A 17,882-nucleotide genomic window follows, 5' to 3' on the forward strand; every position below is an offset into this window, starting at 1 on the left:
GGCAAAGAGCGCCAACCAAACGGGAGCGCGGCGGTGGAAGAGCGCTATGACTGACGTAAGTCAACAAAGGTCACGTGTAGGGCTGGGCAGGCGGCGATTGGCTGGAGAGGCCCGGGCGGGGAGGGGGAAGGGGGGTCACCGTGGCGGCGTGGGGTTCGCTGTGTGACACAATTACAACAACTTTGTGCAGCTGCTGGGGAAGTTTGTACAGGCAACAAATACACCCTGCGCGGGCGGGCGGGGGGCCCTGGGTCACTCCGACTCCACTCACCCCGCGCCGCCGGGCCCAGCAGCGCAGCAGCGATGTAAACACGGTGCCGCCGCCATCGCCGCCTGCAGCTGCTGCCTCCGCCGCCGCCGCCGCAGCCTCCTCCTCTTCCTCCTCCCCCGGCCTCCAGCGCTGGGGCGCTCTTCCCCCTCCCCCCTCCTCCTCCTCCGAGCCGCGGGGCTTCCCCCCGCCTCCCTCCCTCCCTTTCCCCCCTCCCCTCCCTGCCGGCTGTTGTTGTTGTAATAAAAGTTGTGGTGTGTGTCGGGCGCCCCGCCCCGCCCGGCACTGGGGGGGGGGGCGTTGGGGGCACGCCGGGGGGGGGCGGTTGTGTGATCGCGAGCTAATTACGCTGCGTTTCCATGAAATCGTGCGGAGTGTCGCTCGCCGCCGCCGCTGCCGCCTCTGCTGCTCCTTTCGGTGATGAGGAAAAGAAAATGGCGGCGGGGAAAGCGAGCGGCCAGAGCGAGGAGGACTTCGCCAGCCTGACAGCCGAGGAGAGAGCAGCCCTCTCCGGCCTCGACAGGTACCCGCGCCCCCCCGCCTCCGTGCCCCGCCGCTCTCCTCTCTTCTCCCCTCCCTGCCGCGGCGCCCCGCTCGGGCAGGGCGAGGGCGCCAGTCGCCGTGCGGGGCTTGTGCGGGCTCCCGGCCGGCCCCGCTCTGCCAGCGAGCCCGTGCGGGCGACTCTCCCCCGACTAACGCTGCGCCTTGTGCTTCTCTCCCCCTCCCGCTCCCCCTCCGCAGCCGAGTCTTCGGGTTTCTGAGGTTTCATGAAGATGGCGCCAGAACGAAGGCCTTGCTGTTAAAGGTAAGGGGATGGGGGGGGGAGGAGGGAGCCTCGCCACCTCCCTCCCCCCCGAGCCTGCACGGCGTGTGTGTGCGTGTGCATGGGGTGGCACAGCCACAGCCTGGGGCGGGAGAGACGCACCGGGGCGCTGCGCTGCCCCCGGCCCACGGGCTGGCCCCTTCGCCTCTGCTGGGGCTCCTCCGTGGGTGTTGGTTGGGAGCCTCCCCCGGCGCCCATAGAGCCCGGAGCGGCCCTCCCCCTTCCCCCAGCGTACCCCCGGCCCGGAGCCCAGCATAGGGCGGGGAGGGGGGACGGAGCGCGGCCTGGGGCGTCTCTCTCGGCCACTTGCTGGGGTTGGTCCAGATCTGGGGCGGAAAGTGCTTGCGCGTCCGGCCGGAGTCTCCGGCTCCGGAGCAAACGGCGGGGAGCGCGGGGCGGCCCGGGAGGTGGGTGTGAGGCGCTGCTGACGTTGGATTTCCCCCGACCCTCCCCAGGGATTTGATCCCGTTTGTGTGGGGCTCAGGCTGCGCGCTCCCCGCCGCTGGCTGGAGCGGCGGAAACGCGGCCCCTTGGTTTGGGATCGCTGTGGTGCGGGAGTTCAGTTGTGTAGTGCTTCGGAGTCAGTCGCTAAGTGACTTGTTTGCTGAGCTCTTGGGGTCCAGCTGCCTCAAATGTGTAACTTCTAGCGGAGTGGCTCCCTTTCTGTCCCCGCTCCCGCGCTGCCTCCCGGAGAATGGCAGTGGCACAGTCTGGAGCCTGCCTGGGTTTTACACACACACGTTTGTTTCTGTGAAAAGTTGTTGGCCCTGTCATTTAGTTAAGTAATGGCTGCTCCTGTCGGCCCAAGATGGCCGGACAGGGAGGAGAAAGAGAAGGAGGGCGGGGGGAGGTAAACAGGGAAATAAATAGTAGGAATGAATATACACATCGGCTGAAGTGTGTAGCCCCCCACTGTGGTTAATGCAAACTCTCTTGCGCCATTGCAAGATTCTTCTCGTTGCTTTCCTAACGTAGAATACGGCGTTTGCAGAGCTGGCGTAATCCTTATCAACCTGTAGCACATTTAGCTCCCCATCCACAAGCTAGTGACAAAGGCTGAGCAGCCTGAGTATCTGTCAGTTTGCATCTTAAGACTGAAAACAGGAGGGAAATATTTGTGTACAGAATAATTCGAACCTGTTAATGTATACGCCAGATGCAATAATAGATATTGGGCTATTTGATATTCCTCTGGTTTCTACTTTGGAACTAGTAGCTGTGTATTTGACACTTTTCTCTTTCTATTGTGTCCATGCTGGATGTGAATGTTTTTACATTAATATTTCCTTTCCATTATTCCTGTCTGATTTTGATTCTTGTCTGAGTGTGTTGAATTCAGTAGCTCAGGCCTTAATACAGGTTTAGCCGTTTCTTTCTGGTATAATTACAAAACTTAATATTAGAAGTTTTTTCAAAAATCTTTTTTTTCTTTGGACTTACATTTTTACAAAATAAGGTTTTGCTTGTTGCTTATGAGTTCTAAAGTTATTTACCAACTTTCCAATGAATCTACAAGATGGGAGCACGACCTATCAAATCACTTAATTAAAATAATAAAACTTCTAATATGTAGATACTTAAACTATTACTGAGAATCAATAGAAACTGACTTTGAGGTGGAGTTTGAGGACACTTTAAAAAAAATTGGGATGTAATAGGTTTATGCTATTCCTTACAGCTCCCTTGCAAATTCAGTACATTATCTTGTAGTTTGTGTTTTGTTGCAGTCAAGTAGGAAAGCAAATTCAGTTCTAATAGCTAAGCTTTGACTCCTGCCATCCTATGTACTTGTATTTTTAATTCAAATAGGTGAATTTAATGTTTAGTATTTTTTATGGCAATATGTTTGATATGACAACATAAAGTGGTATATTTTGTGACTTTTTGAAGCAGTCTTCTACCAATTCATTAGATGTTATCTATTTTTATTACATAAACACACATAGTCTGTACATTTAATACAGATGGGCAAATATTCAAACTGAACTCAATTTTCCTTGTAATATTTTCTGGTTCTGCATATTGGAAATACATAAAATGCAGGTTACTTCGTGAAATGATTTTTGAATAAAATTTATTTTTCAGAAATGACTAATCAAGAGAATTATTTGGAGAGTGAAAGAATCAGAATGTTCCTATTCAATACAAAGTATTTGGCTAGAAATTCTTGCAAGAAACAATTTCATTTTGTTTACAGATTTAGCGTGGTGTTACTTCAAGATTGTTTTTGTTTAAATTGCTGTCACTAGCATGATTCAAAGTTAGTATGGTTTAAGATACATGCTACTTATGCTTTTGTCACTTCTTGCATATGAAGCTCACATGTATTCTGTTGGATCTAGCACTGCACTGGGAAAGATTTAGACTGGATGAAAGACCGGTCATTGACATTTAATATGTCACTTCTAGCAATACAAAAAAAATGGCTGTTAGGTAACTTATTGTCTTGTTGTTGTAACCTGGAATTCTGATGTACTGTTCTTGGAGTTAGAATAATTAAGTAATTGTTAAATATGTGCATGAAAGAACAATAGCTGACAAAACTTCTAGACTCTCTGCAGTTATGAAATCCTATCTGCGTGGTTCAGAATTCACTAGCCAAAATGTGTGTGCTGTTTACTCGTAGTCACACATTAGGAGAAACATGGAATCACGTTGTTGCAGGAGGAATTTTAGGGTATGTCTACACTGCATTTAAAAACCAGCTGGCTTGGGTGTGGGCTTAAGGGACTGTTTAATTGTGGTGTAGATGTTCAGGCTTGTGCTGAAGTCTGGGTTTTAGGACCCTGCAAGGTGGGAGGGTACTAGAACACTGCTCAAACTCTACAGTTCAATTAACTGTCCTCTTAGCCCAAGTCAGCTGGCATGGGCTGGCTGCGGGTGTCTTAAGTGCAGTGTAGATGGGTAGTTGCAATGTGATTACCCTTTGTATGTCTGGCAAGCTCTACTGGCTAGAGTGCAAAGAGGGCAGGATCATGATCTTGTCTATTCCCAATAACCTCTCTGAAACTAAAAAAAAATTCTCAAAGGGGAAGGTGAGGATAGTCCTGTGCTCCACCTAGGATGAGTTTACTCCTTTCTCTCTGTCTGAGCACTTGCTGAGAATTAGGTTTATAGTCTGACCCTAGAGCAACTCTCTCATAAAGTGGTAATACTCTGCAAGATGTGTGGTTGTAGAATGAATTTCATTGGGTGCTGCTTTCATGCTTAACAAATCAGAGAGGTGTGTAGATTATAACATTGGACCTGCACACCTGGTGGTCTGTGGTGTATTGAAAGTCTAGTCTGGAATAGATGGATGTTAAGTCACTGAACAATGTATTGCATTATAGGCTGGACAAAATTGAAACGTCCATGTATTATTGGCACTATTGTGTGGTGATACAAAACAGAAGATTTGTTCTTTTTAAAACTTCCAGTTGTTTTGCAAAAATGAATCCTGAAAATATTGCTTTGGAAGGTGTGCTTTCAATCTCTACGCAGTTAGTATGGCTGGGGGGGGGGGGGGGAGTGAGGGGGAAGCCTGGGGATAGGATGGGAGGCTCTTACAGCCTCATTTAAATGCGGAGATCCTATTTGTGGGTGCACTGTAACCACTGTTTTGTAGGAAATGTCTCTCAGCTGTTCACTGGAAGGTCATACATGAAGGTTCTAAAGGCAGTCTTTGGTATCTTAATGTCTCCATTAGGTTGAGTCCATCTGAATATTTTCCTACTCTTTTTCCTGCTTTTTTTCAGGCAGAGAAGGCTTAAAAAATGCTTGGAGGGGAGAGGGAAGCAGTTACATACACTATTGAAACTAGATTGCAAGAGGAGCCCTTTTTAATGCTCTTGTATTTAGTCAAAGTTGACATTTATTCCTTGTGACAAACCTTCATTTAATAAGATATAATTGTTCGTCTTTTGTATTAGAATACTGCAGCTTATGTAATGGGTTCAACGTAACTGTTACTAACTTCCCTATTCATTGAGTCTAATCAGAGTGTGGAATATACTGTTCAAAATCAAATGTTATTTAAAAACAGTCAACTTGAAGTCTAATTGATTTAAAAAATAAAATACAGGTAGTTTCATATACTACATCTGTGCTTCAGTTTCCTTCCCTCACAAGTTTTATACAATTTCTACTATGAAAGAGTTTGCATCTCCCCTGTTGTGCAAACGTCTCACACAAATAGGGAAAAATGGTTAAGTAGCTATGTGCAGTGCTATCAATGTACACAATAAGCGTATGGAAAGAATATTGTGATCTTTCCATTATTCTTACTTCAGATGTTGTTTATAGCAGTGTATTTACAAATATTTTAATGCCAGTGTGAATTAAGTTGACTGTGTCCTGCTAATGGGGGCTGTCAATTTCTGCTAATACATAATTCAGTATCCCTATTTTTAATTATAGTGGAGTGCTTGAAAAGTAGTTAAGAAGGAAATCATTTTAGTAGGAAAATCCAAGTGTAGTGGAATGACTTGTTTTCTGTGCCTCTTCTAAAACCTTATGGATTAATTTTTCACCAGAACAGAAGAGAAACTTTGCTTTAAAATAATTACACTGTCTGTCTAATATTATGCCAGTGCTAGGAGCAGGGGAAACCTGGGCACTGGTACCATGAGACTCTTGTAAAAGTGTTCTAAAGAGTGGGTAGTGTAATCAGGTTCTGTAAATTATTGCTGAGCTCTTGCTTCATAGATCATGTTAATAAATTCCAAATGTCTTATGTTTATTAAAATCAATTGTCTAACATGCTTATATATGAATGTGGATGAAGATGGATTAAATTACAATTTTGCAAGCAGTACCATTGCTGGAAACCTGAGTTGCTAGTTTTCTTTTCAAGTGTCTTGAAGTGGAGGAGTTTGAAGTAAAATCCTACAAATAAAATTTCTTAGATACAGGCTAGTTTGTGGACTACAGATTAGTTGGTTGTCTTTCTGTATTCTGTGTTTGCTTGAGCCTAAAGGCATAGATGATTTTTAAAAAAGCCCCAGTGGAAGAAATGGTTGAATACATTCTTTTGTTCCTGGTTGTACAGTATTATATTTTAAAACATCTTTTAAAATAAGTGTTTCTATATTCTTCTTGTACTTAAAGGGTGCAGTATTCCTCTGTCATGTTAGTAGGTCTGACACTTCATCTGGTACAAAATATTTACTTACTGGGGTATTTTTTTTTTTTTTTTGAATGTTTGCTCTCAAGGTTTGTGTACATGTTCAAAAAGTTGTAGTACTTTTGAAACTATTTAGGGTTTGGGGCATGTTCCCCTGAAGGAATATCAGTTTCATTTCTTAAAATTTATATATTAAACTTAAGTACTAGGTTATGCTTTTAGCATTTATAAAGCTTGAAGTGCAAATGTATTAACATTGCTGAAGTTCCCTGGTCACTGGGAAACCAGTTAAGTTATAAATGTTTACTGACCTCATTTGTGTTGCAGGTTATTGGAAAGTTATATGTGGAGGACCTATGAATCCACTCAAACAAGATGACTTTCAAGAACTGCAGTTATGTTTCAGGATTGATGTAGCATAACTAGTGTTTGCATTTCAGCCAGCTTTCTTGTCATATATCGAGATAGGTATTATGGATATTAGTATGGAATATTATAAGTAAGATACTCTTGCTCATTTTTGTAGCTTCCCAACTGTCATATGGTATGAGTATTGCTGTTACAGTAGTGTCTAGAGGCTGCAACTGATTTTGGGGGGGTGGGGAAAGGGGCCTTACATGAATTGGTGTACATGTACATAAGAAGATAGTTCTTACCTGAAATATTTTTCTAAAAGGTGCTCTGGTTAAAATAAGAATTATTTTGAGGAAGTTCTACAGCCTGTTATGCAGGAGGTCAGACTAGATGATCATATTGGTCTCTTTTGGCCTTAGAATCTATGAAAATTTTACAATGAAAATAGATATGCCAGGCAAGGATAGTGGGAGGGGAAGAAAAGGAAATATTATCCTCATTTAACAGATGGGGAATTGAAGCCCAGTAATAGTGACTTTCCCAAGATCACACAGGAAGTGTGTGGCAAAGTTGGGAATAAAATCCAGATATATTAAATTCCAGCCCAGTATCTTAACCATATCCTTCCTGTGAGCTGTGTATGGCTGTATGCATGATACTAATGGAGTCTGGCTTTAAAGGAGGAGAAATACAAAACGGTCCCGGTAAAATCTCAAAAATATTTCTGAAGTTCTTTAAGTGCCATATATAAAAAATAAATAGCTAAATGGTGCAGAGTTTCTGTCCACACTCGTCGTGGATGATTTGTGTAACTCTTCTTTGCCATTTGTGGGTAAATGTTGGTCATCCGAGACTCTTCTGAGTCTTTGTACGATCTTGTCATTGATGTGATTCTGTTATGCACATTACTCTTCAGCAGCAAGGTCACGAGTAGGTATTTGTACATTCTTCTGGAATGAGTGCTGATAGCATGGTTTAAAAGTTCTATCATACATTAAGTTTATGGCACTTGTTAAATAGAAAATAATTTAGATTTGTTTAAAGACTTGTTGAGGTTATCCTTTGTATTCCTCTACTTGTAAAGCCATTTGATTTAGTTAGCTCAACTGTGCAAAGATTGAGGAAGACACAAAAACATAGCTTTTTCTATCATGATATGATTTTAAGGTCTGATAACTTGTGACCTTCCAGTTCTATAAGCATGTGTGGTAACCCATTGGTAGTCAGTATCCCATTTGGAAGTTAGGAATCTTGCACCACTGCAAAGCTTAAATGCTCCTTTCCAGCCCTAAAGAGTCACTAGGTATCCAGCTTTAAACTTGTCACTGGTCCATTGCTGATTATTGCTGGTCCTTGTCATCAAGCAGGTGTAACTTTGTTGGGAAATTCTGCAATTGTGGGGGCTGAAGGGAAAAGGAAACATTTATTTGGTGGATTGTGAACAGTTTTCAAACAGTCATTTTATTTTTAACAGACTTGGGGTGTTATACTAAGTCCTGAATTAGTGCATAGAGGGCAAATGAGGCTGTCAAAGGTGTATAATTGTTGAACCAGGTGATACCTTTTTCTCTTCTCAAAATGTCAATGACCCAGCCCTTCCAATATCACATGGATACATACTCAAACTGTTTATCCCCATATATTGTACCTTTATGGTTCCTATCCCTCCCACCCTTCAGATTTTGATTGTTTCCTCCCTAAACTACAATAAATATTACCCTTTCTTTTGTTTAGATTCTGGAATTGGGTATTTCTAGTAGAAAAAATTGGAATATCGTGTCTAATTTCTGATGTCTAATATTTAAACGATACTTGCTCAGTGAACCTTACAGTGCTGCTGGTGTTTTTCAGCCAGCCAGCTAGTCAAATGATCCGAAGGACAGAGTTTTATAAATGTAGATTAATAGTGTCCTCCTAATTAGCACAATACTCATTTGAATCTTTTAGAATAATTGAAATACTGTCTTTGATTACGTGTGCAGCCTTACAGAAGGGTGGTGGGGTTGTATCAGTGTCACCAGAGTGCATAAATTGGCCTGCCAAATCTTTACTGTTATGGTGAGAGAGAGATTCTGTACCCTATTTGGGGTGGGGGGAGAAATTTGGAGCGGGGGAGCAACTATATAACTAAAAATCTCCTCCCTTTTTTTTTTTTTTTAAAAGAACAAACTTGATGTAGAACTAGACATAATAAACAAGGAACAATACAATGTAATTTAAAATTAGTTTTTGAATAGAGCTGCAATATAGAGGCCTTAACCTAGAAAATTTTGAAGACTCATTCTGCTTGAAGATATAAATATATTGAGTATTTGTTTAAGGCCCTATTTGTTACTTCTATGTGAGACTAAGTTTTCTGCCTTTAAAATTAACCAGTGCAGATTAAGTATGTCTCCATAGTGAACTGATGTTTTTTTATATTGGATACTGTTTTCTCTCTTTAGAGGGAGTGATATGAGAGAGTCCCCACAATAAACAGGCTACTAAATTAATGAACAGGAAAAGCTTCTAAGCATTCTTTGGGTGTTATGCACTATTCAGTGCAAGAATATTGTTTAACATTCACTGTTCTCATTCTCGTATTAGTGGATAACAGAACTGTTTTGACTAAATATCTGCCTTTATAGTTCTTGCATCTGTAATGAGATGATCATAGGGGATATGTTGTGATTTGATATGTGGAATTAAGAGCTAGTGCATATAGTTGTAAGAGAAATGACTTGGTTTTTTATGAACTAATGTGTCTAGAATGATGTGTATCAGCATTTATGGTCTGTTGTTAAAGGACTTTTGTTGAAGTGGCGCTAAATATAAGCCCAAATACCTTCTCCAAGAACTTTGTTTGCAGGACTGATTTGCTATCCAATATAATTTTAATATTCCATTCTAGATAAAATTAAACAGTGAGTACGTTTTTCGTGGAACTTCAGATAGCATTTTGGGAATTGAGGTGCTCCTTACATTTTTACAATATTGTTTAAAATTGGTCAAAAGATGCATAATGACATCCACTATAGAAACACTAGACACTAGTCGTGCAAACCTGCATCTCTTACTGCTAAACTGAAAATGTAAGTCCAGATGGCTACTAAAACTCTATGGTTTATAGTCTTCCAACACTTGAAAAATTCACTTGCCCAAGAATTTGGATCAGATTAGTAAATTGGGACTAATGAACAGAATTTCTGGCTTACTTCCTTCTGAAGGAAGGGGATATGTCTGGGAACACAAGCAGCCCAGGTGATGCTGCTCTTTGAAGAGGAGTGTCTTATTAGATGAGGAAGGGGATAACAGACCCTGTGGCCCAGGTGCCACTGCCCTTTTCTAAGGAGAGAGGAGGGATCTGGGGTATTTAGGCTGCCCTGTGAGACATGGGACAGATGCAGAACCTGAGCAAGTTTTTAAAAAGTGCACTGCAACAGCAGAAGGTGTCAGAATGACTCTTTCAGTACAGACGCCTCAGTGTCTCTCCGGGAAATCATTCGTTTTGACCTCTACTCTATACATTCTGAATATAGCATGGCTGATGCCACTTTCTCCTACCCCTGAGGCAAGAGAGCAAGCCTGAGACCAGAGCAACTGAGAGGCAATGGCTCTTCAGAGGAAAAGATGGAGGCAAAATAAAGCAGCCTAAATGCTGCTGCTACTTTAAGAACCAAGTTGGAGCAGAGCAGCCTACGTGCTGCTCTGCTTTTTCTCTAGGATGGAAGGGAAAACCAAGGGTCAGGTTCTGTTGTTAAACTTGGAGGGTGTGGGAAGGTCAGTATAGGGGTTGTAGGTGATTATGATATGAGGTGAATGAGTGAGAGAAGAAAGAAACGAGTAGATTTTAAGTGTGCAGTTGGGATTTTTGTAGGGGAGAAGGAAGGAGCGCCAGAAAATATAGGGAATAGATTAATAGGTAGAAAATAGATCACAACAGAGAAGTGGGGAAGAGAAGGAAAACTGGGAATACCACACACACCAATGCTGGCAGATGCCACATGATCTGTAATAGAATAGAAAAGGTGGAGTGACACCAAGGAGAGAAGAAATTATAACAGGGCAAAAGTTAGTTATGTTTGTTGAAGGTTTGTTAAATAGAAAGTGCCTCAATTAAATGAATATATTAAATATAATACAGAGTAAACAGTATGTAACTTCTTAACATTTCATGGTTTTGGGCTTTTGTATGAAAGGAGTCATCTACTTGTTTTTCATTTGTATGATAGGCTATCCTCAGGCTTCTGAGTGTTGGAAATTTTTCAAGCCTTTTTATTTCTGACACCTTAATGTTTGAATGTTGAATTTCCCAAAGAAAAGGGAATATATGATTGATAAAGAAAAGCTACTCACATTTTAAAGGTGATTTGCAAAGGAGAGGAAAAAATTAGGTTTGTGACCTTTTGTGCTCCTTTGATGCACAGAGAAAGCCTGACCTCTTTTTTTAATTGCTTATTTTTATAATTGAAGTTCAAGTCTTGGAGTTATCAAGAATGAATAAAAGAGAAAGTGCATATAAATTTACACTTGCATGTTTCTGAAAAATTCCTGCACATGAAACTGTTGCTGAAACTTGGTAGTCAGAGTGAAGGTTACTATCCTCCCATGAATTCAAAACAGGTTTAGAGAAATCAGAGCAGGAATAAGTTACTTATTCTTTGCTTGTTAAGAGTTGTTTAAAAAAGTCTGAAATCCAAGAAATTTTGTGTATATATACAAATGTCAAACACACTGGAAAGTATGGAAATTCATGTATAAACTGACCTCCTCAAGTGGCTTAAAGAAAACCCCCAAAATGCACCTTGGGTTGGAGTACACAATTTTCACTCGGAAAACTGTGGGTCTGATTAAATTAGTCTGTGGGGAAAGGGAGAGAAGTGTACCAAAACTGGGCTCATAATGGAAGCCTAGTCCCTACCTTAGTTACAGAGATGATTTGGCAGAGGAGGTTAATAGAAAAATATGAATACTTATTTTGCTTGGGTAGTAGGAATTGTGAGGAACTTTAGGAAGCTCTGACATATGCACAGTAGAACAGCTGCAATGATATGGGATTACATAATTAGACTGAGAATCCATAAGTACAAGGTGGCAGGCACATGTAAGGTTACATGTTCAACCTTAAAAGGGCCATTTAACAATAACTTTCAGGTACAAAATCTGTCCAAATCCCCTTGCCAGTTTTTGTAGTTTACGTTGACACTGTCCCTTTTTACACTTTGCATTTCTTGCTTCTAGTGCAGACAAACAGGATCTTCCAGGGAAAGTCCAGTCCAGCCAGTGATAGACTGAGCTGAATTCACTCTATGCCCATCTTTCTAATAGCAAGGCCAGAGAAACCTTGCCCCCAATGCACTGGGATTTACTTCTGTTGGGGAATCCTCATAACTGAAAGGTAGGAATTTTCCAGCACTATGAAACCACAGCTAATGTAGGACATGAGTAAGCCAATGTGGAGACTCACCAGCTGGGGGAAGAAACAAATCCCCACTATAGATCATTTCACATCCGTTTCCTCAGGGGTTGCTTTTTCCTAAAAACTACTCAAAACTAGAACACATCAACTCAGACTACTGGGTAATACCCACTTGAGGCCTTTCCCGTTTCAACCAACTGGGAGGGGAGAGGACACACCTTTCCCCATTCACAGTGGTTTTCAACCTTTTTTGATTTGTGGACCACCCCTCAAATTGAGGTGCGGACCCCTTTGGAAATCTTAGACATACTCTGCAGGCTCCCAGAGGTCCACAGAACATAGGTTGAAAACCACTGCCCTATCACAGCCTCTTTTGCACTAGCTTTCCATTTCTTTCCATGACTCTGTCCAGATCAACCATGTAGTAGTAATCTTAGTAACTCTGTAAGTGCAGAGTGCATTTACACCTTGTCACAATGGAGTTACTTCCTCCCTATGGCCCCTACTTCCTGTGAGTCCTTTCTCCTTTTTTTCAGGCCCCTTTCTGCTCTGCAACAATCCCATATTCATTACCCATAACTTCTCTTTGCCTCTCCTATACCCTCTACTGCATACTATCATGTGTTGCCCCTTTCCCATGTTTTTCCTCCCTGTTTTTCATGTCTTGTCACCCGCTTTGCCAAACACTGCTCTCCTACTTACTTTGTAAGAAAATCCGAACTTGCAATTTGACAAGTTTCTGTAGATTAGTTACTTTACAGATAAAGTTGATGAGACTTACTACTGCACCTCTCTTTTTAGAAGAACTCAATGATTTTTTAAAAAAATATGCAATCCTTTTAAAAAAAAAAAATAGGGAAATTAAATTGAGGCACCCTTGGATGGAATGATCTTGCAGTTAAAGCAGTGGACTGGGACTCAAATCTGGATTAAATTTTCAGCACCATCGCATACGGCCTGTGTTGTGTTGGGCAATTTACTAAATCTTTGTTTCTATTCCCCCTCTGGAAAATGGGGCACTTTTTTTTTTTTTTTTTTTTTTTTTTATATTAAAAACCTTTATGCGTCCTATGTAGTTGGATTGTAAATTCTTCTGTGTAGTGACTGCCTCTTACTCTGTGTATGAACTGTGTGTGGCACCGTGGGCCTTGATCATGGCTGTAACCTTGAGTTGCTACTGTGATACAAATTATAAAGTTTAATTTTTAGAAAAAATAACTCCATCATGCTTTCTGAAATATAGATAATCACAGCTCAGGTCACCCAAACAACCTTAAATCTGGCCTCATACTGTAATCCAGCAACCAAGACATCCTTACATCTGTCAATCACTTACTCATCACAAATGACCACAAAATAATATTGAACTCTTCTTATGCATTGATTACACAGAATATAGCTGTGGTTATGACCAGCCACTCTACACCGAAAAGTACATCCTGAAAATTGTCTTTTAAGTGAAGTAGTATATTGAGTGCTGTCATTTGCTACCATTCATAAAGAGACTCTCTGTCACCAATTATACAATTGTTAGAGGTACTGTATCTAAAATTCCTAGATCAGGATTGTGACATGAACTTTACTTGGGGGAAAAATAATCTCTGTTGATAAAGCATCGTGTTTAACCCACTGATGCATTTAAAATTTTTCTAAAATGTATGTATATGACAGTCTAAAAAATTCAACTTGTAAATTACAGTATCTTCTCATATCTAAAATGTACAACACAGTATAGAAGTATGGCAGAGTAAAAGGCCAGAGTTCAAGTTGTTTGATCATATCCGTAGTTTACAATAATTCAGAGTACTCAGTTTTTTATTTAAAAATGGAGCCTTAAATTTTAATTTCCTGCTTTTTAGAGCTTGAGCATTACAAACATTCGGTTCTTAAATGCTTTTCTAAAACATTGCTGCTATACCTGCTCAGATTTTATCTACAAGCTAATAAGTTTTTTTTTCTGTTTTCAAACTATACTGGAAAAAGCACTGGAAAACATACTGCCTGGTATAATCTGGCAATGTAAATTGCATCAGCTGGATGATGTGATCAATTTATCCATCTATTATAAGAGTAAATAACAGTCTTAAAATGATGTAGCAGTTATTTATGCAATTTTATCCTTTGTTCACTAAATACATAATTTTTTTAAGCACAATGTGAATTAACATTCAGTTTATAGACAGAAATGGATACTACAAGACTAGGTCAGGCTTCATTATTTAGGTTACCTCTTCTACTCATTACTTTTTTAAATTTGAGGTTTTTAAAATGTTGAGGTGGCTTTTTTAGCTCCAATGTAATGATGATAAAGTAGACTAATAATTGAAATACCTCAACACCATACTAAAACCAAGCAATTTCTGTTTCTCCCCATGTCTTGGAATTTTGGGAGTTAACTGTTGTTTTCCATTGGATCCTTCACCTTACACTGTGTCTCTTACAAGTTTTCCTGAGCATGGGGGAAGAAGTAGCTCTCAAACTTCTCTGCAACTCAACAATTGTTATAATGGACTGATCTGGAGTATAATTGACTCTGAGAAGAGGAAGCAGTCCCATTGCTGCATGATGGTGGGAGGTGGCAGGGTATGAGGTTACACTCCAGGTGCCATGATGACAGTTGCTAAATGAAGTTGGATCTGAAGTGGTAGTTTATATAATTCACTCTTTCTTTTGGAAGCACTTAGTAGCAGCAATTAGGTGAAGAGGTTTGTAGCTTCTTATACCTCTAGATTTGTGCAAAGCTAACATTGTAACCTCACCACCAAATTCATTGATCCATTCTCAAGCTGATATTCTTTCACTTGAGCAGAGCTAGGGTTGCAGGGTCTTTAGTTTGTACACCTAACTGTGGCTGTCTTTCGTGCAGCAATCATCACATGTGAGCTGTGGGTCATAGGCTCAAATACAGTGAAGGGAAAAGGAGCAAAAAACCTCAAAAGTCCACTTTCAAATGTAGGAAAAATTGGTTTCAAACAGTAATATTGCTAACCTTTTTATTCTCCTCTCTTCACAAGTGAGAATTATTAATATGCCTTGCAGGTAATATGGCAAGTAAATGTATCACAAGGACCTAATGAAGGCAACTAAATGTGGAAATAACATTTTGTCTTTCAAAAATACAGGCATCTTTTAGATTACTGCAGTGTTCCTTAGAATGGTTTTTCCAAAAAACTTAAACTCTCTTGCACTCTTCCGTAAATATTTAGTGTTTTTCATTTACATCCACATACATGCACTTCAGAATGGTTGTCTGCATTTTCATATTCATGCTTGATCTGTACCCTAATTTTTAAAGTGTTACAACTTAACCTTTTACAAAACTTAAATTTTGAGCCAAAACAACTTTTATAAAACATTAGTCCAGAAAAAATGTTTCTTCATTCTTTTAAATTCTAAAGAAAATTGTTATAAAACAAACATTCCCCTACAGTGATATGAAATAAGTGTCAAGCATGTTTTTAAAAATTTTACCAATCTATAATCCTTCTGGCAGGTATTGTCAACAGTAAAAAGTCCAGGTTCAATTTTCGTGGGGTTCTCTGTAAAGCCTTAACAGGAGTCCCGACTCAAAAACCTTGGAAACTATATATACCATCCTGCATGCCCATTATGGGCAATACTTCTCTACTTGCAAACACTGAGTCCACAGGTTAAAACAGAACTTTATTTGGGGTGGAAGAAGGAAGGCAACAGAATAAATTTGGGAAAACCCAGCAATTAGGTAGGAACTTTAAGTGAAAACATTTGACTGTTATGCAAACTGGGACAATGAGAGCAAGTATCCTTAATAGTACATCAGTACCAACTGCAGTTAAGAAATTTTCAGGACTTCAGGATAGTGTGACAAGGTTGTCTGTCAGAGTCAGAAGGGATTTATCAGTGAGAGGATTAAATGGGTAATACAATAAGATGGGAACACAGATAACCAACTTCCGGGTGTGCTCTGCAGAGTTGGTTTCTCCTTTCATCCTGTTAATTACCTTTGTCCTGAATTAATAAGTTTTTCCTTGGGAAAATGTATTGGAGATCACAATGTTTGTTACTAACTGCCCCATTATGAGGCAGGTTGGGCTGGGGGAGAGAGGGGAATGGGATTGATTGGCGACTATTTATTAGGCTGGAGGTAAGGGTCTGTAAAGCCTGCTCCAGCTCTGACAGATTTATTCTAGTCTGGGAGCTAGTCTACATAGAAGCATGCTCCAGTACATATTATGGAGCAGTCTGGAATTTTTTTTGTAATATAAACATTTACTTCCTACAGGAAATTAAATTAAAAATGTTATCTGACTCTCTACCTTCCAAAATTTGGTCCAGTCTACATTATTTACATAGGAACATCCATTTTTACGACAAGTGTGACATTGGTACAATTAGGGTTTATATGTGCTTTGCAAAGAAAAGTAAGAGGAGGTTAGAAGTATATAAACTAAATTAACAATGTAGCAGAAAGCTAATTGGGTATTCCTACTTACCCCTTTATAAGGATAAAGTGGGAATTTGGAACAAAATAAATGCATAGCAGTGAACACCTAATATGGAATTCGCAGCTGTAGGATAATTGAGGCTGATAGCTTAGTTTTAGAAAGGATTAGACATTCATTTAAAAATAACAGTAGCTGTGGTTGCATTAGCTAAAATAAAATTATAAGGGATATCAGTCTTTGTACTTCAGAGTATAATTTGATCATCCCCTAGAGTCACAAAGACCCCTCAGTTGATAGTATTCCATGTTTAGGGACTCACATTAGCTATTCTAGATTTTAAGCATTTGCTGTTGCCAGATTAGACCTGGGTTGACTATTCTCCATCAATTCCTATAGTATAGTTTGCTAGTCCTCTGTCTCTCCCTCCCTATTTCTTGTAAGTTGTTCACATCCCCCACCTCAACCCCCAATATCAAGCCTGGCTTATGCTTTTCTGTTCCTCATTATCTTCACTGGATTCCTCTTGCAAGATTTGTTGTTGCTTTGTTAGAGAATACAAAGATATAACTGGCAGCTACAAAATTTTAATTTTTAAAGAGGAATTCTGAGTTTTTACACAGTCTTAAAATTTGACATCTTAAAGAAACCTTTTACTTGTATCTCAGAAAATGAAATGAGGGCCAGAGGCCTCTTTGTAAATACTGTTTCTACTTTTGTTTTCTCATGCCAGTATTTTTGGCAGATGGCTTCTAAATTTCGAAATGCCAAATGAAAACTTCTGTTCAATATCTTTAGGAGGAAGTAATTTCATATGTTGACTTGCATTGGTGAGCTACTCAATTTTCCAGTAGTCAAAGCTACTTTGTATTTGGTTGGTGGTGTGAAGTTTCACATTGCTCTTCAGGTATCTTGTCACATTAATGTGTTTTTTATGAGCAGTGGAGTGAAGAAATTTAAAAAGATTGTGACATACAAGGCCATAACGTTAATTTATTTTTGCTCTTTTTAACATTCAGTAGGCTTAAATATTTTAAAAATTTTATGTTTTAAAAAAAAAAATAGGTGAGGAGCTATTTTAAACTTAAGTTTTAAATCTAGAACAAATTGTTATGGCCAGAATACAAGCTTCTGAAGTAATTTGTGCAACAGAAATGCAAATCCTCCATTTTAGTGGCACTAACTGTTGCTGCAACAATCTCTGCATTTTTTTGATGCACCAATTTTGGATGCTTAATTTTGTGGCTTGACTGAAAAGGGCTTTTCAGTCTTTATTATGTTCACTGCCTTCGTAGGCTGACTCTTCATTATTGATCTCAGCCTTAAGATGACTCCTTTTTTTGAATGTTAAAATACAATCTGCATAGCTGTTTGTTTACTTCATTTCTTTAATCACATACGCAATGTGTTTTTATCCTGAAAAGCACAAAATCTTAGGAAATGGATGGCATGGCACAAGAAATATGTGGCTAGGTTTCTTGGGCCTTTGACTACTTTTTAAAATGTCACTCAAT

At 40.1% G+C, this 17,882-nt stretch overlaps 1 protein-coding gene across 3 annotated transcripts in view; it reads left to right on the forward strand.

Annotated features, from left to right (window-relative positions):
- Positions 1-229: 229 nt before the first annotated feature.
- KDM6A (lysine demethylase 6A) overlaps positions 230-17,882 on the forward strand; it is a 291,991-nt gene continuing 274,338 nt past the window's right edge. For all 3 annotated transcript variants that reach the window (XM_067545160.1, XM_067545157.1, XM_067545159.1), the window contains exons 1-2: positions 230-791; positions 1,010-1,073. In XM_067545160.1, the coding sequence (XP_067401261.1) occupies positions 628-791; positions 1,010-1,073 (228 nt within the window). In that variant the 5' untranslated portion in view covers positions 230-627. The remainder of the gene's footprint in view (positions 792-1,009; positions 1,074-17,882) is intronic.

The sequence above is a fragment of the Emydura macquarii genome, unplaced genomic scaffold, assembly GCF_026122565.2.
Source record: "Emydura macquarii macquarii isolate MOO-44397 ecotype Brisbane River unplaced genomic scaffold, CSIRO-AGI_Emac_v2 contig_1043, whole genome shotgun sequence".
Classification (NCBI taxonomy): domain Eukaryota; kingdom Metazoa; phylum Chordata; order Testudines; family Chelidae; genus Emydura; species Emydura macquarii.